The sequence below is a fragment of the Fundulus heteroclitus genome, chromosome 1, assembly GCF_011125445.2.
Source record: "Fundulus heteroclitus isolate FHET01 chromosome 1, MU-UCD_Fhet_4.1, whole genome shotgun sequence".
NCBI classification, from domain to species: domain Eukaryota; kingdom Metazoa; phylum Chordata; class Actinopteri; order Cyprinodontiformes; family Fundulidae; genus Fundulus; species Fundulus heteroclitus.
The window spans coordinates 15,940,200-15,965,549 of record NC_046361.1 but is presented as its reverse complement, the minus strand read 5'-3'; the positions used below and the strand labels follow the sequence as shown (position 1 = coordinate 15,965,549).

Sequence of the window (25,350 nt, the reverse complement as noted above, 5' to 3'; positions counted from 1 at the left end):
GAATTTTGAACTAAACGAGACAGTTTTCTCTGTATTGAACATGAAGCGAGAGCAGCCCACTGGTGACAGTCAACCAATTTAGACTTTTACAGGACATTTTTTAAAAGTGTCTTATAAAATGGTGGAGGAACATAATCTAAACAGTTCAATAGAAAACATAAACTCATTTAACATTTCTTAAAGATGTGTATGTGATGCCAGTGGCCTTTATTGATAGTAATCGCATAGGAAATGGACAGAAAAAATACAATCAGCAAAGGTCACAATGTCAGGAATTGAACCCTAGATGGCTGTGTTGAGCACTAACAGCCTCTCCGCATAGGGTGCCTCTTCCACAACTAGACACAGGCCGACCCAAAATAATTTAATCATTTGCACAGAACATCAACAAAAAGTGTTGTGGATTCAAATTGTTGTAAAATGGAGTGCCTAGAAGCCCCCCAGTAGACAATTTATAAATAAAGATATGGTAGTACATAGGTAGCGTAGCGCTTGAGCTACGTTAGCGTGGAGATTAAATCATTCTCAACTCACTCAACAAGGACGACGTTCAGGACACTGGAGTATTCCACATTGGTCTTTGGTGGAGTGCATTCCAGCCGAATAAAATTGAAGATTTTTCACTTTTAACAATCGGCGTGTAAACACGACCCAAAAAAACTAATCTTTCTTGGAGGAATATCAGACCTGTCTTGATCTGTGTATGTTGAGGACTTTGCTGAAGTATCTAGTATCATTATGTTTTCTCCTATTTCTAGTTGGTCATGTTCAAGACTCCAGATTTATAAATATATCACTTGTCGTGTTTTCAGCTAGCTCGTTGTGTGGACAACCTGAGCTGTGGCTCTGCACATCATATTGAAGTTCAAAAAGGGAGCTGCAGCGACCAGAACTGTCTCTGTGAAATGGCTCTTTCCTTAAGACTTGCACAGTAAATCTTGAAAAACCCATCTTATTTCAACTAGGCTCATGATTTAGCAAACAAAAATGATTACTTCAGGTTCTCCCAGCAGTGCTTTGTCCATTAAGCCTGTCCAGATCTTATTATGGAGGTACTACTGAGGAGTGGAAAGCTTGATGGAAATACTTCAGGACATTGTGCCTTTCCAGTTTGTCTTTGATCAGCTTCGATAACAGCACAGACCTTGTCTTTGGTTTCAGTTAGTTGAGGTTTTGTCTGATTAAGGATAAGCAATGTGGCGATATTAGTGAAGCATTAGAACAATCTGTCAAAGCGGTGAAAATAGATTGTATTATTTTGCTGTTCCATGTCCTTGTGCAGATTCACCAGCTGTATGTTCTCCTTTTGCTTTTGCTTCATGCAGAGAGAGAGAGAGACAGCACTTTACAGTGTTGTTTATGTTTTATGATAGAAATGAATTAAGAAGCTTAAGGTAGTCTTAACACAGTATACTTCATTGGCCAAACTGCAGAAATGTTTTTTTTTGTCCTTCATTTTTGTGATGAAACCCTGATTATCATTTTACTGCAAGATAAAAATAAAAGCAGCTATGATATTTTTATTACCACACCACCTAACACTGTTTTGTTTGAATAAAACTAAAAGAGAGAAACAAGCTTGCTGTCCTTTCAACGTGACCATATTTAAGACATTGGTCTTTTAGGGCTGCTTATATGTCACATTTTTTTTTAGACTTTGGTTTCTGTCTCCACTATGAAAATCAGGTGACACTGTGAAACAATACAGGCTATCATACCAAGTAGGAGAGAAGCAAAACTTTTTTTTTTTTTAAAGGCTGTCAGAAAGCAGCATGCAAATGTTGGGCAATGATGTAATGTCCGTGTTAATCAGCAATCGTTTATGAAAGATAATACATCGGGAAATATTTGTGCATGAACAACAACTTGTTCTTTTATGCTTATTTTCAGCTATTGAACTTAACATGTAAAGTTGTAAATTTGCACAACCCTGTCTCCATATAATTGCAGATACCCCGCATGCCTTGTCTTGTAACATTTATAAAGGAGTAACCTAAGATATCCAACACCAAATCATCTGATGTTCCTAAAACCAGAAACTTTTTGTTATGCTTAATATCACCAGAGGGGAAGCCATTAAAAATCTACCTGAAAAATTAAGGAAACTTTTCCACCTATATACACATCATTTATTTTTTTTTTAAGAAAATAAATCATGTAGCTGATAAAGTGGGGCCACATGAGTCACTTGATGTTGGTACAATAGATGTGACCCCAGTGGTGCCGCAGCTGTGCACGCACAAGTAGTGTGACTTTAGTTGAACACGGTTGTGTGTGCAGGATCAAACTCTCACACCCAGGAAGAGGCCCTGTTTCCCTTATCTAACGACAACAGAGCATGTGTCGCCATGGCCACCGGCTGTGCTTTTTATGGGCTTTGTGCGTGCGTGTGTGTGTGTGTGTGTGTGTGTGTGTGTGTGTGTGTGTGTGTGTGTGTGTGTATGTGTGTGTGTTTTGACTGCCTGTGTACATGTGTATGCCATGTACATTGTTTGCCCATATTCATTGTTTGCTAGGGGCGTGGTGCAATACCAGATTTGTTACTGTAGCCTCTCTACTCTGGCGTTTTCTGCATACTTCCCATGCAACTTTCTTTCTTTCGTTCTTTCTTTCTTTCTTTCTTTCTGCCTCTACTTTCCATATTGTCTTGTTTTTTTTTTCCCTCCCTTCTCTGCTGTTGTTAGATGTTTGTGTGTGTGTGTGTTTGTGTGTCGGTGTACGTGCGCGCTGTGTCTCTGCCTCCTCATCCTCCTCTGGCTTTGAACCAGCAGTGACAAGTTGGGCAACATCAAAATTCGGTGGCACACATTGTCTCAGGTCGGGGGTTTGTTAGGTCGCTCCTACAGCTTAATTGAACAGAGGACTAGAGGAGAAGGAGTGAGATGTGAAGAGAGAAATGAAGAGAAGAGGGAGGAAGATGAGGAAGAAGAAGGGTGCTCAAACAGGCATACATATTGCATGAGCCCGCACCACCTCCTCCTCCTCCTCCACCACCACCACCACCACACCCCTTCCCTTCACAGAATGGCTGTGTACTGTTCTGGGTTTATTAATTCCGCTCGGCGAGAGAATTATTTTTAGAGACTTGGTGTACTGGCAAAGGCTTTTAAACTCACACCTACTACAAATTCTGCTTATAGATTTTCTCTTATTAATTCAAAAGTTCAGAAAGTTGGTTGTGGTTTCCTCTTTCGTGTGATAATTTGTTGTTGTTATTTTTTTTCCTTTCTCTAACAACGGTACAGGCTGCATATGTGTTAATTGGGTAAAATCTAAAATTCTTAGTTGTTGCTCCTCACTACATAAGCAATAGGATTCCTTGTTAAACTCCTGTGATTATTTGCAGAGACTAATTAATGGTAATGCCGGTATGTCGAAGTTACAGTGCTGGGAAAAGTATTTTTTTTTTGTCACATTTAAATGTTTCAGATCATCAAACAAATGTTAATAACAAGAGTAGCCTGAGTAAATTCAAAAAGCTAATTTCAAATGATTGGATTTAGTAAGGGAAAAAAGCTATCCAGACAAACTTGGCCCTATGTGAAATACTAATTTCCCTCCTTTTTACATCATGAATTAATGTGATCAACCACATTTTTTGGAAATTTTTAATCATTACAACCTAATCTATAGGATCAAGAAATAATTTTAATAGAACCTATTTGACAACATGAAGTAGGCTAAGGGATCTCAAAAAGCAACCGGTTGAAAAAAAAAAAGAACAGATAATTTACATCTGTCTGCCTGGAAAAGGTTGTGAAGCAAAAAGGTTGTATTTGAAAGAAAAGGGATTGTTTATTGAATGGATTAATTTTGAACAAATACTAGTTGGACAAGGAATTTTGTTCCTTTGTACACTGACAAATAATAGTTGTGGAATCTATCACCATCTTCTGGCAGTCCAGAAAACCTTTGTTTTTTTTGTGTTTTTTTAATTGTTATTTCTCTATTCCTAGTATGCACATATTGCTCACTCCACATTTACTGGTGTCACTGATAAAGAGTTTTGAATGGATACATCTTTTTAAATCAGCTTGTTTAGGCAAGTCTCTATTTCCTTGTAGTAATTTATTGATTAGTAAAGATCAACATGCAGCTTTCTTATTTGAATGTTCTCTGGTCTTTCTCATTTTGAAGAGTGGCTTAGAGAAATGTAGTGACTCCTACATTATTTTAAGAATTTAACAAGTAGCATTGCTGAGTTTTTGTTGAGTAAAAATATATATATTTTCTAATTTGAGAAATATGCATTTTGTATGTGTGAAAAAATAAACACAAACATAGAGATTTAAAATTAAAATACAAAAAAAAATGGTTATAGTTGAGTAGTATTCTAGACACTTTTATTGGTAAAAGTACCAATATCCAGTGTGCTAAGACTCACATTAGTAGACATATAACCGGCTGTGTTTGCATGTTTTTAAATAATTGGGCCAATTTTGCCCCTTTAGATGAAGTTATTTCTTGGATTTCTTTTCCTGTAGTGATTGAGTAGTTGTGGCATTATGCCACGAGCAGTTGATCGTCACCCCCCCCCCCCCTCCCCCACCTCCACACAAACAGATATTGCCTAGAAGGCTTCAGTGAGGAGCTTATATAAATTGTCCATCAATCAAATGCAGTCTTCAGTGGAGCCTCCGATCCTGTCATCATCGGTCTTACACAGGACTCCTAGATGAAAGGATCCCAGCCTTATATTGCACCATTAGAACTGTGTAAATATTACATGTTTTCCCTGGATATGCTAGTTAGCATTACTTCCACCTTGTGGCTTCATTATTTTTGAAACACTCAACTTTGTAGACGATTGCGAGGCATGACCCAGTTCTGTGACTCTCTATCTTTTCTCTTTTCACTCCCCTTGCTCATTTTCCTCATTCTCATTTTCCTCTCACACTGAATTTGTCCTTTTTGTCATTTATTCATCGTGTCTCTCCACTTACTGTCTCTGCTTTGCCTTCATTCTTTCAGCTTGCATCTGTGTTACTCTCATCCTCTCTCCCTCTCATCTATGCATTCTTTATTTTACAATTTGTTTCTCTTCCACCACTTATTATTATTTTTTTCCCCTCTCTTTTCTTTTAACACCCCCTCCCTTCTCCCCCTCTTCCTCTACCCTTCGTCTTCATATTTTTTTTGCATTGCTCTCCACCAGCACCACGTGTGTCACGGATTGAAACATCGCAAGCAGTGGTCCCTGCTGAACAATTACCATGCAAAGCAATCCAAATAGAGATGTTTGCCGAAAACAACATGTGTGTAATTACTGCTTAATGAGGCCCTTGTCTCAGGCAGAATGCCCAATTAAGCTACCGATGAGAAAGCGATGCCAAGCCCCGCTGAAGAAAAAGAGACGAGGGAAGGGAGGGAAGGGGGGAGGGTGGGTGCATGATGGAGAACTAGTACTTAGAAGGTTGTAATACAGAGAGAAAGGTGGAGATGATGGGAACATGAGGACAATGAATAAAAAAGTAAGGGATAGAAGTAAGAAAGTAAAAGGGAAAAATGGAAAGAAGCAGAAAGCAAAAAAGGGGGAGAAAGGGTGAAAGATATTCCCCAGCACACACATGGAGTAATGGCTGAGCTGATAGCACTGAGCCAGCTGTAAATTGGCATTTTAAATGGAAGAGTGAGAAAGTGCAAAGCAGTGTCGTTCAGAGAAAGGAGCAGAAGGAAAGAGCTTTACATTGCAATATATGAGCGGCCATGTTGAAGCACAAAATGGCTGACCTTTTTCTGGGCTGTTTTGGCCTTTCCGGTGATCATCAGATTGCCTGACGTAAGTGTCAAAATTGAACATTTTCTTCAACCTGCAGAATTCACTTTGCAAAAATGAACTTTGGTGAAAGCTCCGGCGACGTTGTGGGGTTCAAAACAACATGATTCAGCCACTACAATCTCTATCCACCCGAGAGCATCTTTAAAAGGGTCTCCGAGTGGCTTTGCGTCATATTAAAGTGGAGTTTAATAGAATGAAATGGCTCAGAAGAGAACAATAGTCATGTGAGGAGGGAAGAGTTTATTGCAGATTTGTGACCCAGGTCAAGATTGTTTGACCCTCTCTCTCTCTCTCTCTCTCTCTCTCTCTCTCTCTGTAGGTTAGTCAGATGATAAACACTCCTGTTCTTGATTAAACAACCCACTGTGCCTAGAGCACAATTAGTCAGCATTCAACTTCAGCAAACAAGGAGCAATCTAGAAGCAACAAGCTTTTAGCTTGTTGCTTTTAGATTGATTCTCTAAAAAAAAGGGAAAGAGGCCAAAACGTGTCATATATTCAGCTCCTGACTGTTTCATATTTGCATATGTAGATGAATGTAAATGTAATCATTAAATTGCTCATGTGAATCCTCACTTGGGCTTTTCAAAGCATGCATCATTAACCATCCGTTGCCCCAAGGCAAGCTCTCGTTCCACCTAACCTTTCATCTGCAATAATTTACAGTAATTTCTCTTTCTCACCACTCACATGCCCATTCACCTACTTCGGCTTTTTCCTGCCTCCGAGCGTAGATATTAGATTTCCCCCCCAAAGGAATTCAGCTCATTTCCGTCCATTAGGCTACCTATTTGGCCGTTGTTTAGTGCAGGTACATCTTATGATCCATTTGTATACTCTGCTATCCGGCGTTTGTTTACCTTTCAAGCCTTTAGTAACCTTCTCTGTAGCACGAGGCGGATCCTCCTGGAAAAGAGAAGGGCCCCTCCTCGTATTTAATTTTGAGGAATGCGACATGGAATGCTGTCTAGTTTGATCATGTTTCTCCTGCTTTCTCCTTTTCTGTCAAGACATTGAAAAACACTGACCTCAGTCAACAAATTGAAGAGTTGACTCTATTTGACAGATGGAGTAGCCTGCTGCAGCAGCACATTAAGCCCTTTGTGAGTTGATCATTTTCATCAAATGATGCGGTCCTTTTGTTTCCAACACGCTGCCCGTTCCGTATCAGTATGGATATCCAACATGTTTCCTACTTTCAAATTGAGATCTGACATGTTTTCAAAATGTTTCTTTAATTGTTTTAAGCAGTGTATGTTTTGCTTTGGTTAGATTGTGAAAACTAAAGCATGCTTTTATTTTGAAAGCAGCTCCATCAACATGAATGCTTCAATATTTAGTACTTTATGCAAACCGAGCTATACTCTCAGAGTCAACGGGATACAGGAAACTCTCCCGATTAACAGCGCTGTCTGCTACAAAACCCGCAGAGCACCTAACTTCTTTGGCAACAACATGACAGAAGTTAGTTGCTATCAGCTCCATTTCAAAAGGAGGGGGGGGGGGGTGGTGTCATAATCAGGTTCTATACTTTCTCCCTAGAGGCTTGGCTTCAGCCAAAAGGCGAGAAGCTGAAACGGTGATGCTGTTCCAAAGACCGCCACCTTTGTTTTTACATTTCCAGATTGACAATGAAACAGAGAAGACAATACAGCAACCAAGGAAAGTTAAATAAAAGACAGATGGGGAAGAAACTCAGTGTTAGCCTACTTTATCTATTCTAAAGCCAGTGTTGGTGTGTGATTGGGATCTTTGTCGGTTTTGGACGTCCAGCTTGTCTAGCTTGTCTAGCTTTTGACTTGAGTCGAAGTTGAATGATTCAAAGATATTTTACCTTTCGTCATTATTCCCATCACTTTCTGCGATCCGCCAGCACCACTGGCAGTGAAACAGACCCACAGCACGATGCTTTTGCCACCATGCGTGACAGCTGGCTCAGTGTACTTATGTTCAAAGTCTCACATTGTCTCCTGTGAGCGTTCGTCTTTTCTTCGTAGTCAAACACCTCAATCTTTGCCTCATCTGTCCATAAAGCTTTTTCCTGAAGGCGTTGGGCTTTTCCATGCGGGGGGCTGCATATTTCCCTTGGCCTCTTGAAAGTGCCGATTTTATGGCTTAAAACAGATCCGTTTAATTGTTTTCTCTCTGGCAATTGCAACAGGTTTAAAACTAATCTCTTTTTTCAGCGATCTAGCTCAGTGGAGAGGGCCGAGCTAGCATGGTGCACTCTGCTGTTGACCCTGTGTTGTTTCCCTGCACCCTCGCTGGTCGGGAGTCATTTGTTGTTACGTGAGCCCTAACCCCATGTCAAGGAGTGTTTTGGCACCTGCGGCAAGTGATCCTTCATTGCCTGATTAGCTCCAGTTAGAAGACACAGCATGCCTTCACTTCACTGCGCACACACAAAGCACCCTCAAAGACAGCAAGCGCACACTTCCCAACCCAATGCAGTCATAGATTCATTCACACTCATTCTCTTTTCTCACACACGCCGCAGAGCCTACAGGGAAAAGCCCATCTCTCGTCACCACGCTCATGTAGCCTAATTACCGGCCCGCTGACGAACAGTAATTGCCCGTGCTGCCATGCCACCATGAGGTTTAACCAAAGTGACAAAGTCATTAGTCTCACACTTGAGGCCACCCGTAAAGAGCTTTAGAGCTTTTCCTCTTTGTACCTCCTCCCCAGGCACCCACTGTCTTTTTTTTTAAATCTCATCTTAAATACAATGTTTATTTTTCCTTTGTGTGTCTGTTCACAGTTTGATGCTGACAACATGTACATGAATGACAGCAACCAAGAGTTTCGGTCACCAAATCAGGTAAGACAGCCCACAGATTTTCCTATAATCCTCCCCAAGTTTGTAAACTATATATTTTTTAGTTTATGTGGGTGTTTTTAATAAACAGTTCAGTTCTGTGAAAGATGGGTAATATTACGTCACAATTAAGGCAGCAATGTTTAGACAGCATCATTGTAAACTAGGAAGCTAGCACTCTTTTTGGTAAATATAGTGCCTTTTAAACATAGTTATACCCACTGAAGCCTTTTTTGTATTTTATTAGGATTTAACACAAAGTGGCACACATCTTTGCACTTTTTTAACAAATGAAAATCTGAAAAGCCTAATTAATCCTCCTCTATTCTGACACAGCACAATCCAGGGCAACCAATTGCCTCCAAAGTCCACCTGTGGGTAATTTATTCTCAATATAAATCTAACTGTTCTTTAAAGACTTTGGACGTTCTCAGAGAAAATGACAAAACAAATCATGAAGCTCAAGAAACAGACAAGTTATGGATAAAGTTGTGGAGATTTCTAAATAAGGTTCAGGTTATTAAAAAACTTCCAAATTTCTCACAAAGCATTGTTCAATCCATCATTTTACCATGGCATTGCTGTCCACCTAAACGGACTGCCTGAGCGTTATTAAAAGAAGAAACCTCAAAGTCCCACACTCTTAGTTGTGCACTCCAGAACTGAAGAAAAGTCCCATTTATAGTTTGCCACAAGCCGTGTAGGAGAACATAGCAAAATGTGGAAGAATGAGACCAAAATGAAGCTTCTTACCCAACATGCACATCACATTTTTCAATTCAATTGGATTAAATTTTACTAGTATAGTGACAATTCACAACACATTGTCATCTCAAGGCACTTTTTAAAGCCAAATTCAATCAAATCATCCTGACAGATTGGTCAAAAAGATTCCTATCTAAGGAGCCGCAGCAGATTGCATCAAGTCTTGACAAGCAGCGTTCACTCCTGAAAGCGCGTAGAGTCACGGTGGATAGTTGTCGATGGCTTTGCAGCAATCCCTCGATCCGAGCATTCACGTAATGATGGTGGAGAAGAATACTGCCCTCTAACAGGAAGAAACTAATTTTCTGATTTTATGTTGTAAATATTTTTATAAACAATGTAGTACCTTTTATTAACTTGAAAGTTATGCACTACTTTGTTTTGGTCGAAGGCATAAAATCTCAATGAAAAACTCCGCTTAGAAACAAGCTGTAAGTTACCCTCAGGTTAGCCCGTCTTCCTACTCATCGTTAGGACAATAATTTCAATCTTATATGCAATCATGTCTTTATCCTCCGCAAAACATTTGATGTTTGATCAATTTTGTCCAAAGAACATTCTCATATCCTTAACATCAAATATTCGAGTAAACCTGAAAGTACGGGTCACAGGTCCCACTAACCGTTAAAGCTGTGTGGACTAAAGCTGTGCAAACCCTGAGATTATTGAAGCCCCTGTTTCAGACACGCGGTCAGTGAGTCAGACACAGCCGCAGCACAGAGTGCTCCCAGCTGGTAGATGGGAACACATGGCAGGACATATGGCAGAATTTGGACCTCAAAGATGTGTTGATCCAGCAGCTCGACCCTCGTGTTCTGACAAAGCACGATGAAGGTGGAGCCTCTGTGTCAATTAGCGCCTCGCCAAATAACTCAAAGTGGCAGCAGACAAAGCCCGAGGGCCCAAGGGCAGCACGGCCGGCGCATGCATCCAACTATCTGTTTCTCACAAACACACAATTACAGTAATAGGAAGTGACACGGTCTGTGAGATAAAGAGCAGTTTCACTCCCAGTGATGGATCCCTTCACCGTAACTCTTAACGTAGCTGCCAACAGTCGTAAATTGTAATTCTGCCATAAGATGCTGAGTTCGTTGACGCAGAAACAAATAGTCTGTTACCTTTTCTTTGTGTGTTGATTTTTGGTTTGAGATTTGAAGATATCTTCCTACAAACTTCTCATCCATTACAACTGCAACTAAAGAGCAGTTTTCTGTACACATTCCCTTTTTCCAAAGCCAGGGAACTGTTTTGGAAATAAAAAAGAAGTGCTGTGTGATTTACACCAAAAGTTAATAGGGTTTTCTGACTATGGTTCACCACTACACCACTGTTTTTGAGGAAGAGATTAAATAAGGAGAAATAAAAACTTCCTGCAAGCAGCTCTTACTTGAAAAACCCTCCACCCTTCTTTTTCTCCTTTTTTTTTCTTTAAGTTGGTGTTACTGGCCCATTAAAGGGAATTTTATTATAACCCTGACTCAAAATGTGCTGTCAAACAACCCTTTGAAGATGTTAGAAGCAGCCAAAATGTCCTCACTGTACAAAAATGTGCTTACTCACATGATGTAAAATTTAAATTAGACCCTGCAAAAAAAAAAAAAAAAATCTGAGGCACAGAAAGCATATGGATGCGGACCTCGCCGCAAACACGTAAACACTCGTAAACTTCCACCAGCTAACACACACACGAGTGCACAATCAAAAGAAACGTCCAATAAACACGCACATATGGAAACGTGCGCTTTCAGCCTATAAGATTGTATATTTCCTTTGATGTTGGGATTCAGGGACTATAATGAAGAGTCAAGTGGGGAGCTTTAGCAGGTTATTGTCTGCTTGCAGCTCACATCACAAGGCCGTGAAGACCGTCGTTGTTTGCCACATTTCCTGCTCTGCCCCAATTATGTCACTGCTCGTGTGTACGTGTGCGTGCTAATTGGGATAAATGTCCAGCTTTGTAGTTTTGCTGGCGCTGCGGTCAGGCGTCAATCACCGGCGCCCACTCCAGGTTTGCAGTGTTGTGTCAACAAATACCTTCTTAGTGGATAAGGCAATTTGGGCTTTTCAAAACATGCCAGCTGCAGTTGATGCTCTGTCAGCGCTGTCAAATAGGAGCTTACACACAAGTCGCGGAGAAACCTGCGAAACACACAGAGTTCATTGTTGGCCTTCTCTGTACTTTAACAGAGCGCCTTTTATCTCAGATTTTATAGTGGAACAGACTTTGCACACACATTGGAACAAAACCTTATGCTGCTCCATTTCTTTTCATTTTCGGATTTTCATTTACTTTGTGAATAACTTAATGTGTTTTGATGCTCAGCTTTAGAGAAACGCTTCAGCCATTTTCAGACAAAATAAACGGAGGTAAGAGGTTTCACAAGGGAACCCCAGACGTCCCTCTGCCAAGCGACTCGCTCCAGCTCATTCTGGGGGTTCCCAAGGTGTTCAGTAGCAAGTGAAGATGCAGTCCCTTTTCTAAGTTCTGGGTCTTCCCAGGGATTTCCTCCCATTGGTACCTTGAAAGGGAGGCATGAAGAAGGCATACCGATCAGAGGTCCAAACTTAGCTGACCTCGTTTTGATCTGAAGGAGTAAAGAGGCAGCGGAGCCAGAAAGGAAAAGGTGTGAAATTTTTGGCCCATCCATGTTCTCACAGGGAAGCTCGGGGTAGAGTCATCTATCCATCTTACACTTCATCCAACAGCAAGATACAAGGATACTTTATTTTCTTCGCCTGAGATAGAGAGCAGAAAGAAGCACCTCATCCGGGCCGCTTTGTCAAAAAACAAGCAAAAACCACATGTTTGCAAAAAGCAAAGATGAAGCCATGAGTTTCCTAAACCAGACGCCTTAGTCCCCACAGCTACATCTTGAGATTTTGTATATAATTGCAAAATACAAGTGTGGTAAATCACTAGTATTCTTCTTTCTCTCCAGTATCTCTCTTTCAAATTTGGAACCATGGCCAGCACCTGCCACTCCGCAGGTGCTCTTTCCCATTTTAAAGGGGTGTGTCAACCCGACACATCGTCCAAAGCTTTCAGCAGTCAGGACGGTTTCATCCGCTTTTGGTGCTTCGCCACAGGGGAGCTTTTTGGCTACTTCATTGATCCCTACTCCCTCTTTTCATACTTCTGGGGTGGAATAGGGACTGTATTAATTATTTTAAAGTCATGATGCTTTAGTGGCTATATAAATAATGTATTGTTGTTTGTTTTGTGATTAAGCAAGTCCTCTGGTGTAAATTATGTGGACGACAATTATTTACACTGATTAACCCACAGAATGATCTTAATGGTTGACCAAGCACTATGTTCAAAGACTGTTCATGCATTCAGTATGTGCATTTCCTTTATGCTTCATCTATAAACGTTTTTTTTTTTTTTTTCGATTACAAAAATAAATGTGCAGTGGTTCATGACGAAGATACAGGATCCACTAAATTATTTTCTTTTTTTTTGTCTCCTCCGCATGACGAGCACTGTAGTGAGACCTTTATCCCTTTAGTTCGTAGGGCAATGCTCACATTTACTGGACTGCTGCACAGGTTAAGCATATTTTGAAAGAGAGAGGCCATATGCTTTATTGCACATTTTAACAGTGTGGTCAGATGCCTAGCCGAGCCTGTACATGATGTGTGCCTGTGAAAACGATGCATGTAGCCAGAACAGAGACTCCTTTGTTTGCATGTCTGGGGTCTTCTGCAGCGAATGCACTGAGGTAGCAGCCTGACACAGCCAGAAGATTACATTACACATAACATCTCTGGGCTTTTAAGAAAGAGAAAACCGCTAATCAGAAACAGCTTTAAAAGGGGCTGTCCGCTGTTTGCTTGAATGCAGTCTGTCCATTCAAACAAGAGGTTTTCATTGCCTGAAACATTGCAAGTTTTCTGTAGAAAACATGCATGCAAACTGCACATATGGAGCTGCGGGGCAGTTTGATGACAACATTGTCTTACATTTGGTTCATCTGTTCGAGTTTCAAAATATAAGCAAATGTGTGGGATATCTCTTTGACCAGATTTGTTTGTGTCGCCCACACACAAAGCTATGAAGGGGACAGTTTGTTGAAATAAAGATTATTAAATGCCTCATCTACCCTGATGGAATGGAAATAAGCCTTACAGAATCGTAAATCTCTCAAACAGACGAGCCGCAGATTTGATTCGATTAATAGGGGTCATCATTACCAGGAAATCACTTTTTAATCAGAATATATTTTTCCAGTATTGTAAAGGTGCTTTAAGTATCAACTCATCATCAACTACAAAGGACAGAGTGTGACAGACTCATCAATCATAGCCGAACGCAACATATAAACACTTACCTGATTGGAATTCGTGAACATTTATTCAGACTAAATAAGCAAGTGAAACTGGCAGTTTACTCATTATCAGCCCGTCACGCGGATAAATGTGAAATAAGGCGGACTGCCGTTTATGTTTCTGCAAGACTGTTATAGCTCCATGAGGAAGATTGGTTTTCCTCCAACCACGCCAACACAAATTCTAATTTTGCTTAATGGGCAATGAGTGCCCTTCATTGGCATTCATATCAGGCTCGATCAGTTTGACTGGTTATGCAGACGTGTTGCTCAATGTATATTTTTTAATCTTTTGGCTGGCCTCTCCGCTCACTCTGCAGTTTAATTAGTCCACATGGATGCCTCTCCATGTGTATTCATAGGCGTACAATAGGTTTAGACAAGAAGAGAAGATTTGGATTAAGGGGAGGTGGTTAGAGTGGGATGTTGAAGGAAAAAAAGACAACCAGTCGGTGTGCTAATGTCTCTTTTTGTTCTCTTGTTACACTGTGCAGAGCTTTGCGAGTGAACATACCATTGAACTTTTCAGCATTTCGTTGTATTTAGGTGTTGATTTCGACTTGGCCGTAACACATTAAACTAAACCACTCCATCATAGCTCTGGTTGTATGTTTAGGGTCGTTCTCCTGCTGGAAGATGAACCTCCATCCCGGTCTCAAGTCTTCTGCAACCTCTAATGGGCTCAACACTTGAAAATTTCCCTCCCTCTCCATTTATTTCCTATGGAACTTGAGCGATCAGGCGACAATCACTCGCCCTCCTCCAGCCTAGCCACCGGCGAAATTCGTGCATGCGAAATTTTGAGCTTCTGCACGAAGACGTAAACTTTACAAGTTTAAAAGTTTTCGACATTTGCCGCTGTCGCATGGCAATGCAGCCAATCGGTGGGGGGTTCGTTGACTAACCAATGAGAGGAGAGTATGCTACACACTGCAGTCCTCAGCCACTTTCATCATGGAAGAAAGCATAATTTTAGCAGTGCCCGACTTTCCCATACTGTATGACACCTCACGCAGTGATTATGGAGACACACATAAAAAGGCAGCCGTATGGGAAAAGCTAGATTTCAGTTGATTCCAGCCAAATTTTCTGACTCTTTATCCTCGTCTGTCACGGACTGCTTTAAAAAAATCCCTCCAATTTCCTTACCAATCAAATTTCTATCCCATCCCGTGTGTTGGTTTTCACTGCGGCGGCGATGACAGCCATCTGTCGCTGTCGTTAGACGCTCCCCGTGTGTTGAGACCATCGCAGGTTTCCTCTCAACATTCCCCTTTACTCTCCATCCGTCTTTATACTTGCACTGTCCAGCTTCTCTGGCCCTGCTGAAGGAAACCATCACCACATGATGATGTGAAGTGTGTCTTCAGGGTGATGTTTTCTACTACACATAGCAACTCTCCATGTAGGCCAGAGAATTACAATGTTGTCTCGTCTGACAAAACTACTTTCTTCTTTATGTTTGCTGTGTCCCCTATGCACATGGCTTATGAAAAACTGCAAATAGGACTTCTTATGGCTGTCTTCTGACAACAACTTTCCCTTTGTTACTCTTTTGTGAAGGCCATTGTTGTAAAGTTCACGACCAGTTTGGTGACAACAGATTTTCCCACCTGAGCTGTGGATTTCTGTAGCTCCCCCAGTGTTACCATGACCTTGGGGCAGCTCATCTGATTATTGCTCTCTTTTCCAGGCATGTCAGGTTAGATAGACCACCATGTCTCAGTAGGCACACAGTTGTTTCATACTCTTTACAGCTTGTTTTAAATGGTGGATTGAACAGTGCTTCGTGAGACAGTCACAACTTGCCCCAAACTTGACTTCTGGAAGTGCACCAACTGCTCAGTAATTATTTTTAGAGTAGCAGGGATTGAATACAGATGTAGCTATGCCTCATTTTTCAGATATTATTTATAGCTTTTTTCCAAACCAAGTCTAATTTTTGTTCCATTTCATGCTACCTTGTCTCCTCTATCATAATATACTTAAGTCTGGCTGTAGCATCCCTTAACTGAGACATTTTATGCTCCTTTTGACAAGTTAATTTCTCGGTGCTCATAAAACCTATTTCAAATTGAACCAAACTGGAGGCCGACTTGCAGCATATTCTGTCGTTTTAGCTTTTTTTTTTTCTTGTAGATTTTTTAGAGGGAACATTTTGACATTTAAATCTACTTTCCTTTCTTCCATGAGGCGTATGATTTTGGAGATGATTGTTTACAGATAAACTATTAAATGTAGGAAGGACTTGAAGGAAGCCTTGCTGCAAGCACAGACAAACTCAAAGCAAACAAATGAAAATGTTCTTAGCGCTTTTCTTCTTCCTCTTAAAAGTTTTCATCTTCAAGTACAGTCTCACTGTATTTTAAGTGCTTAACTAACCCAGCAAGGTAATTGTGTTATTTGGACTCAAGAAAATGTATTCATCACATATTAGCTCTAGAAACTGATTGGTCAATTTTGGCTTCATTCCTCTGTGATTTATTTATCTGTGTTGTTTCTTTTTTGTAAGGCAAGAGTTTGTTAGATTTAATGTTTGATCCCTTATGCAAAGATAAGAGGTCAAATTTGTTTTTAGGTCGTGGTCTCCAGACAGTGTCAACATTATAAAAACTAAAAGCTAAAACACAATGTTTTCAGATGTGTTTTTGCTCTGAGGACATCAAATGAGCCTGCATCTCTCCATTTACCTTTAACAAAAACAATTCCTTCCTTCCCCATTCCTTACATATTTTACATGCTTTACTGCCTTTTTGTAACATATGCATTTTATCCAACTTATCTAAAGAACATATTTGACTGATAGGCAGTTTTAAAGAAAGAACAGGAAGCTTTCAGGAGAGATGGAACATACATTAAAAATGTGTTGGGAAGTATGTCAATTACGTCAATTCTGCTTTAAAGAGTAGCTAACAATCTACCTCCAAATTATGTATAAGAAGACAGAGATAAAACACAAACGGTAAATCATATGTTTGTAAGATTTCAGAAGATTTGAACATACTTTTAGTTTTTTTTTCCTTCTCAGTATGTTTTTCTTATTAGGTAAATGAATTACAAAAATGAGCCGATGGCTCCTTCAGCCACCTGCCAATTACTCTTTTGAAGAACTATCTCCTTTGGCACCGCCTTAGAAACCATCTGGTGTGTCAAGTTGTGTAGCGGAAATAACTTGGCATATAACCCCCATTTAAAATGAGAGATTACCATTTATATGCTTTCATCCAACTTTGGACTATTTTGTCCAGCTGCTAAACTAATTCGGCTATTTGTTGTTTTTCTCTTTCAGGCAACATTACACATGAGACAGGTGTTACTTTTCCTGTAGGACTATCCCACCTTCACTCTCTTTTTCCCTACCTTTATGTTTTTTTCTATAACTCTCTGAGTCAGAAACACCTCTGTTCACCCCGGCACCCAGTGTGGGCGATACTGATGTGAAAAAGCACCATTACTTAATAGTGAGTCACGGTGCAATGTTATACCCCCACCAGCACAACTGCTGCATTCTCCTCACTTCACAAAACTGGCTCTCCCTCTCTGAACCCCTCCATATACCTCAGTGAAAGTCTTCTCTATGCTTGCCTTCCCTAGCTGTAACCTACACCCCCCCCCCCAACCCCACCACACCAAAAAAATGTTTGAGAAAATGGAAGAAAAATAAAAAATCGGGGGTATATAAAAACGGCAACACACATCTTGTTGCTTCTTTGAGGCTCCACAGACCCATCGGCAAGGTCGTCAAAATGAAGAAGAGATGCAACTCGTATGTAGTGTATTTGGCTTTTTTTTTTTTTAAATAAAAAAAAATCAGAATTTGCACAAACTCGATCTCATAAAATCAAACTGAAAAACTATTTCGGCTCTTAAACCAGCAGTGGTGCATCAATATGTGAAAACTGCGCTGGAAAAACATCAAAGGAACACATGAGCAACATCTACACCAATGCTAAGGGTGGGAGGATTGTGAGCTGCAGTCATAACCAGTGGTGGTTCTTTTTTTTTTTTTTTTTTTTTTTTTAGGTCAGTCCATGTCAGCCAATAAGTCCAATTATCATCGGTCTCTGAAGTGCAACGAGCAGTGACCTCTACTTTGCTTTTACAGAGTTGAAATAAATGGACTGTGGCCAGAGAGGAAGGATTTTATAGAAATCATATAAACGTTCACTCCGAACTGAATGGTATTAGGAGCATAAAAGAAGCGTGGTAATCTGTGATTACATAAGAAGTCAACACTTCCTTTGTTCTTTAAATGTGAGCATACTCATAGAGTGGCTTGCAAAAATATTAATACCACTTCACCCTTTTTAACATTTTGTCACACTACAACCACATACTCAAATGTCCTCTATGGAGATTTGAAGTGATAGATCAACCGATAGTAAATTCTCAAATGGAAGGAAAATGGTAAATGTTTTGTGTGCTTGCATGTGTGTGTGTGCAGATAGAAAAAATTTAAAAGTGTGGCATGCATAGGAGGTCAGCCGCTCTTCATCAGTACCCTGCGTTCACCAAGCTTCACCCACAACTGCAGCAGGAAGTCTTTTGGGGTGTGCCTATACAAGCTCTGCACGTCTCCAGACGTCTTTGCCCAATCTTCTCTTCACAGTTGTTCAAGCTCAAATTGAACGGGCATCATGGGCATCATGAGCTATCCCTTGGTTCGTCCTCAAATTCAGAACGGCACCACCTCCAAAAACAGCAGCAGAAATGCATTTAGTGATTCATATACTTTGAGAGAACTTGAAACCTTGACACTATTTTGGTCCTGGTTCCCTCTCTTCTCTTTCTCTCTTTCTCTCTCTCTCTCTCTCTCTCTCTCTCTCTCTCTCTCTCTCTCCCCCTCTCTGTATATGCAGCATGCTGCAGCTCAGGGATTTAGTGGGACTAAGTAGTTTGATATTTCTATTGGTTTTTTTTTTGCATATATTTTCATTCTCTCTTACCCTCTCTCCTGGTGATATTTCTCATCATGTGGAGACCAAGGTCACGGCTGATTGAAATATAATAGAAGTGCAGACATCTGGCCTAATACTGTGGGAAGTTAAATCTATTTTAATGGCCCCTGCCGCAGTGGATTCTCTCTGATGCACTCTTGCGCTTCACTGACAGTAAATCACAATGTTCTCTTATTGCCCTGACTGGAATGAGGGCATAGAGAAAGAACAATGAGGGATCCACATCATTTGTTTTCAACCCCCCCACCACCACCACCACCCCCACCTCCCCTTACAGCTCCGCCTCTCCTCAGCCCCCACTCCTTTCCGTTTGCAACTCATAAAGCAAGGGGCTTAAAGAGAGTGACATCATGAAAATAAAAATAAAGGGGATTATGGGCAAGCTATTGTGCCATATGTGATTACCGGGGCTTCCATGTTCCCTCGGGGGTGGATGGGTGACTATGAGACAACATATTTTCTATATTCAGTCAATTCTCTCTAATGATTGAGAATAGGACATAAGGCTAAGAGCACAGTATTACACCATGTGCTTGAAAACAGAAATTAGGTATTGGACCAGAACCGAAAAACTTTATTTTCTCTCCAAAGTAAATGGTTTGATTTTTTTTTTTTTTTAACAGCTTATCTTTCATCTATAACCGAGTTAAACCGCCCTGACATAAACCTGCCCCTCTTTCACGCCTTTTCAAAGCACTACCTTTGTAGCCGTGTTTTTAGAGTTCACGTCCAATCCAGCGCAGGTCCACCCACATCTGCAATGGAGAGTCAGGTCCTTTTTACCCACCTAAATGAGATCCATTCTGATGTGACATTTGAGAGAATTACCAGCGCATGGGGGAGCAGCGAATAGGTTAGCTCATTCCTCCGCTATTGGTCAGAGCCCGGCATAGTCTACCTGTCCTTTACTGACGGACGTTACCTATGACCCTGACTTGCTATTGGACGTGCTGAAAATGCCCCCACCCCTCCTCCTCCTCCGTCCCAACCCCTCCACACACACTTCACTTATCCCAGTTCTGTCTTTCTGTCAGCCTGCCTTGTCCGTTCTGCCATTTCGTTCTCCCTCTGTTGTGCTAAACTGTCAGCCTTTCTTGATACATCATCCAAATCGAATTCCCTGTCATTTCAAAGTCAGGTCAGATAGCCTCTGTGGAACCAGCAGCTCATCGCTGTAATGGTCAGTTGTTCGGCAAGCCCTCAGCTGAGACACCTATTGATGGCGGGTTTGATTTCTGCCCTTTCTCTCCCCTGTGAGACTCCTCTTTGAAGGTGAATTTGGAAATTCTCCGCGAGATGTTTAAAAGAGTCACAGTCGCCATCCATCCGTCTATGCGTAGCGCACAGAGTGGACGTGAAAACTTTTATGTATGCATGACCAGCTGTTGTTTGTTGCTCTGTCGTTTTGTTTAAGAGAAGCATATGGCAGAATGACTTTCCATAGGACACTGTAAACTCATTCAAGTTGCATGTTTTCTTGACACGATGGAAACCTTTTGGGGATTTTGGAAAGAGGAGCTTGTGTTCATGGTTTTCATCCTGCTATCTTTGTCAAACCTATTATTGTTCCCTGATGAGTTATCTTCTACTAAACACCTAATGGGCCACAAAGGGCTCCGTTGGAAAGCTAATGACTTCATTCCATCTACTCAGCAATTAATGTCTCAAAACATAAAATTACAGTACTCTTATATATGTGCTTCTACTAAATGGTAACCTAATTACTCTGTATACCTTGACACAGTGGTTCCATATTTGTTTTCACAGACTTTTAATTACAAACGCATTTGTAGCAAAGCCAGTGGGGACAATTTAAGGGATTTTCTTATTGCTCTGTCACAGAGTTGCTCAACGGTCAATTGGTCTGGTTGTCCTTATGTGTGTGGATCAGGAGAAAGCTTGTGACTGGACCAGTTGAAGTATTTTGTACAGTGGTGCTATAGGTGTCTGGGGTACTATGGATGCTTTTTAGGGCTATCTGATCCTTTTACAGACAAAACAACTCTCAACACAGAGTCAAGCTCATTCCCAGAGCGGCATGGACTCCACCAGGCCTGCCCCTTATCACAGAATCCAGCGTTTAGTGTCCCTGGGCAGGATATCAAGGCATGGTTGTAGAGAGGAGTGTGTCCGGTTTGGGTGCATCAGAGTCTCATCAAGGCTTTTTTTTTCATCTGGTTCTGTTTGTATCTCTAGGCCATGAATTTCAGCATGCATTGAAGCAAAGTGTGAAGCAACCTAGATGAGAGTGGTGTATGTCTGAAACCATTATTCCCAATAGGAAAAGGGTGGGGTGCTTCCTCCTGGTGGGATGTTCAGTGCCTGCCTTAGACGGACGAGTTTAAAGATCTTGGGGTCTTGTTCTCAAGTGAGAGTAGGATGGAAGAGGAGATGGCCCTGTCTGCAGTAATGCAGGTCTTTTGTTGTGTTGACAAAAGAGGTGAACCAAAAGGGTTCTGACTCCCATAGTATATTAATCTAGCCAGAAAGAGCATTATCTCAGATACAATCGACTACTATGGCCATATTTCATATGCTTACAGTGAGGTTGCAAAATTTGGTTATCAGGGGAAGCTGGAAGGAGAGTTTTTGCTCCTTCCCAGCAGTGTTAGAGATGGGAGATCCACACACCTACCAATGCCAGTAGAGCCAGAACTCACTGGATATCCTTTCAGGCCTGGGAGCACCTGAGCTCACCCAGATTGGGCTGATAAATCTATGACATCTTCATCTGGGCTTTGCCAAATGGTTTAAAGACACAATACTCTTCTAAACCTTCTAAAATTGAGGAAAGCAATAGTCAATTCTCTAAATAAAGCTCCTGTTTCATTCTGTTTCAAGCATTTTGTAAATAAAAATACATTTGACAAACTTAACTGACCTAAAATGGTAAAGGTTTTCCTTCTAGTTAATGTCAGTCATGAGTGTGTACGTAGCCCAAGTGGACGTCTTCTGCTGTTATACGTATTTTATGTGTATTTATTGTCTATAAGGGCAGATACTACTATGGACTACCCTTGAGTCCATGACAAATTTCCCCTAGAGGACAATAAAGTATATTATATTCTAGAAAAAACATAAATCTACAAAATGTAAAATGTGCAAAAATTAAAAATTAATTTAACTAGCTCTCATCTCCAATTGGCCTTCAAAGTGGCTTTCTTCTCACCTGTTCCCATGTTGCATTGCAACTCAAAACTATAAAGTTAGATACAGACTGACAGACATGCTGAGTGGAATCTGCTGCTGCTAGAAGGGCGCTCTGAAGGACAACATGGAGAAAAAGGGTCTCTGGACAAACGCTGTGAACACCACAGCTATTTGTATTTTGGCATGGTAAAAATATTTTTTGCATGCTGTTGTGTCTGAAAGTTAGGTGGTCTGGGTACCAATAAAAGCCGTGAGGGCTGTGTTTCAGAAAAAGCCGCCCATGTTCATGTCTGGTCAGACGACTTCAACCTCTGTTGCAACGATCTAACAATCTAAATACAGAAACAAACCTTATTCCCCTGTAGTGTGAGAAGCGCTGAAATATGCTGAAGACCAAAATTAACCCCAGCAAGTGTCTGAGGTTGTGCTGTGAAGGGTCTTTGTGGGGGTCATGGTGGTGGATCAGCTTCAGTCACAGAAGCTTTAGTTGGAAGTGGATGAAAAAGGTTTTTACTTTGCACAATGTCAGACTTTTCCCCCACCAAACACGGCTTGCAGTTGGCTCTATTTTCTTTACATTTTTTTCCATTCTTCTTCTTTGATGCAGCCTCAGTTTTTTGCACTGGTGAATATCAGAGGATTGACAGTTTGTGACGCTTCAGTGCTTTAATACTGTAACTGTGAAATGTCATGCAGTTGTACATTTCACTTTCATCATAGAGACATTGTTGATACTTCTAAACATTTACACATAAAATAAATCAAAAATGTGTTGTTGTTTTTTTTGTCAGCCTGGATTTTTGAAAATTAGTCACTCGTTGGATTTTTTTCCCCCTTTTTTTATAGAAAGAAGGATCAGTTTATAAATGACAGAGCAGCATCTCAGATCTTTAAACTACCTAAAAGAAGATAAACAATTTGTACTTTAGATCTCTCCAGTCAATGCTTGCTCCTATTATGTTAACGTCGAAGGAAGAAAATTAGAGAAGCATTGCTCTGTAGAGTCCTCAAAGGTCCTTGTGCACGGAAAATGACAGATTTGCTTAAGTTTCACCTCTGCGGAGGGGTGGGGGTGGGGGGGTTGAAGGTTACCGCGAGAGAAGGCTGAATCAACATTTGGCGTTTCTTTTGACCCTTTCTTTCTTTTATCTCCTCTTCTCCATATCCTGAAAGACAGTATATTTATGAATTATTTATCCATGTTGGAAAATGTTAAACTTGTGATGTCCTTGTCATGTGTCTTATCTCCAAGGGCATCATAAAAAGCTGCAAAGGGAAAATAAACATGAAAATAACAGACGGCATGGTCATAAAATAGCCTTCGACAGTATTTAAGTCCTGTTACATGCAAAATAGTTAGATTTGATCTTAGAGAATAGACCTCTCTCTGGTCCAGGATGTGTTTGACACTCGTTTTTCTCCTGTATTGCATACAATAGATGCACTATACTGAAGATGCAGAGAGATCAAGGGTGTAAACACCTCTGCTTAAGCACAATTTTCACCATTCGATACATACTTAACCACAAGTTTAATATGCACAGAAAGATAAATAACACCACTACACAACAAATTCAGACAGAAGAAATACACATTTCTTATTGTATTTTTTTTCACAACATAAAGCAATACTTACAGTAGGTAACGTTTATATGTTAGGACAGTGCAAAAATAATTCCAGTTACAACACTGTTATAGTTGTTTATTAACTCGACCTTCATATGGGACAGCAAATAGAAAATAACATTAGATCAATAAAGCTTGTGTTACAAACAAAGACTCTCATATCAACATAAATCATAATCTGTGTCTGTATCTGGTGCATTTATTTATTTTTTTTTTGCCTTAAAAATCCTTGTTCTCAATTGAGTGAAGTAAGTTGAGGTGAGTAGTCGGCAGAAATTCTAGTCATATAAGAGGAGCTTAAATTCAAAATATTACTCAAAGAGTGTAAAACATATGGTGCAGCAAAACCTACAAAGGCCAGTAAAGCTTATTAAAATAAACTAACTGTGTAGATGTATGTAGTTACTACCTACCTCTACTCACAGACTCACACAGACTGGGCCTGTTTTTCCCTTTGCCTGCGTGGGTTTTATTGGGGTACTCCATCCTCCTTCCACAGTCCAAAGATGTGTATATTAAGCTAACTAGTTTCTCTAAATTTGCACGTAGTGGTGATTGTGTGTTAGCATGGTTGTTGGTTCTGTGTGTTACCATGTTGCCTTGTGATTGACTGGCAACATGTCAGTGGGTGTACTTCCTAATCCAATGGGCGCTCTGTATAGGCACCAGTAGTTCAAATAAAAAAAATATTTTGGCAAATAGGAAAATCTTTAGGACATTTCGGTGTTAGCTAAAATCGTTTTTGAGTTAAAATTTGTGAAATTCACTGGTAGTTTTTGTCAATCAGTTAAATAACCATTTATTATCTCTAAACTATTTAGGGAAGCGCCACAGTATGTGCTCTGCTGTTAGCTTAAATATCTAGCTGTTGTGTTGCTTTGGTGCCAACAAAAGCACCACTTCCGGCTAATTGTTTTAATATATGATGTGTTGGATGACCAGTGAATGCAACGTGGTAGAATTTATGTTATATTGACGTATATCTGCATGTCATGAATTATAACAATAACTGCCAGTGACAACAACAATACATCCTAGATGTCAAAGAAATGCACACATCTTTTATAATGGGGGGAAAAAATGTTGCCGACAATATTTCTAAACAAGCTCTGAGCAATAACTGTTATGGGAAGAGAAAATAGCACATCACCCCATGATAGTAAACATACTCTTCTTTTATTATGATGATTATTTTCTCCCTAATGATAGTGCACATTATGAGACTTTTCATCCTGTCTTCAAGCACCGGTTCTACTTGTGAGCACATTGCAGCTGGGTAGTTTTTTTTCTTTTTTTTCTTCTAGCATTTCTTGCCATTTGTTTGCTAAAAGTATTTGTTTTCAAGATGAATTGCTGCGCTGGCAGGCGAGATGACAGCCTACATGAAGATGATATTGAATTGATTTCTGAAATGTTGCAGAACGGACTAGTTGATGTGTACCACGAGACATGAATAATAAAAATTCTATTAAAAAGCTCTTGAATGGCTGACACTGGAATATTATTTGTGATGATTAATTTTCTTCAGTCATTATAAAAGGGAGTTGGCATCAGATTGCCTCTGACAAAATTGGTTTTCACTCCCTGGTGAATACCCTCAGTATGCTTTTTGAGAGCATGAAACCATATTTCTCCGTGCAACATTATGTCAAGATAGGCCCTGGAAAAGACACTGCTCGTGTATCACCTTATTAGCCCCATAAAAATCTCTCCTGCTTTAACTGCTGGATATTCTGAATTTATTCCATAATGAGAAGTGCGGGATCTGTTCGGTCCAGGTTTTCTGTTTATATAAACAAAATTGCCACAGCAATTACGGGATTATAAAATAACAACTAAGTGACTCTCTGTGGTGTGTTTTTCCACGTAATGAATTTGATTCACTGTTTTTTTTTAAGACGTGCGGTTTGTCGCTTCAAAGCT

General features: G+C 40.3%; 1 protein-coding gene across 3 annotated transcripts in view; it reads left to right on the top strand.

The window, feature by feature from the left end:
- LOC105933759 (TOX high mobility group box family member 2) overlaps positions 1-25,350 on the top strand; it is a 115,864-nt gene that overhangs the window by 50,693 nt on the left and 39,821 nt on the right. For all 3 annotated transcript variants that reach the window (XM_021321996.2, XM_012873431.3, XM_012873429.3), the window contains one exon: positions 8,541-8,600. In XM_021321996.2, the coding sequence (XP_021177671.2) occupies positions 8,541-8,600 (60 nt within the window). The remainder of the gene's footprint in view (positions 1-8,540; positions 8,601-25,350) is intronic.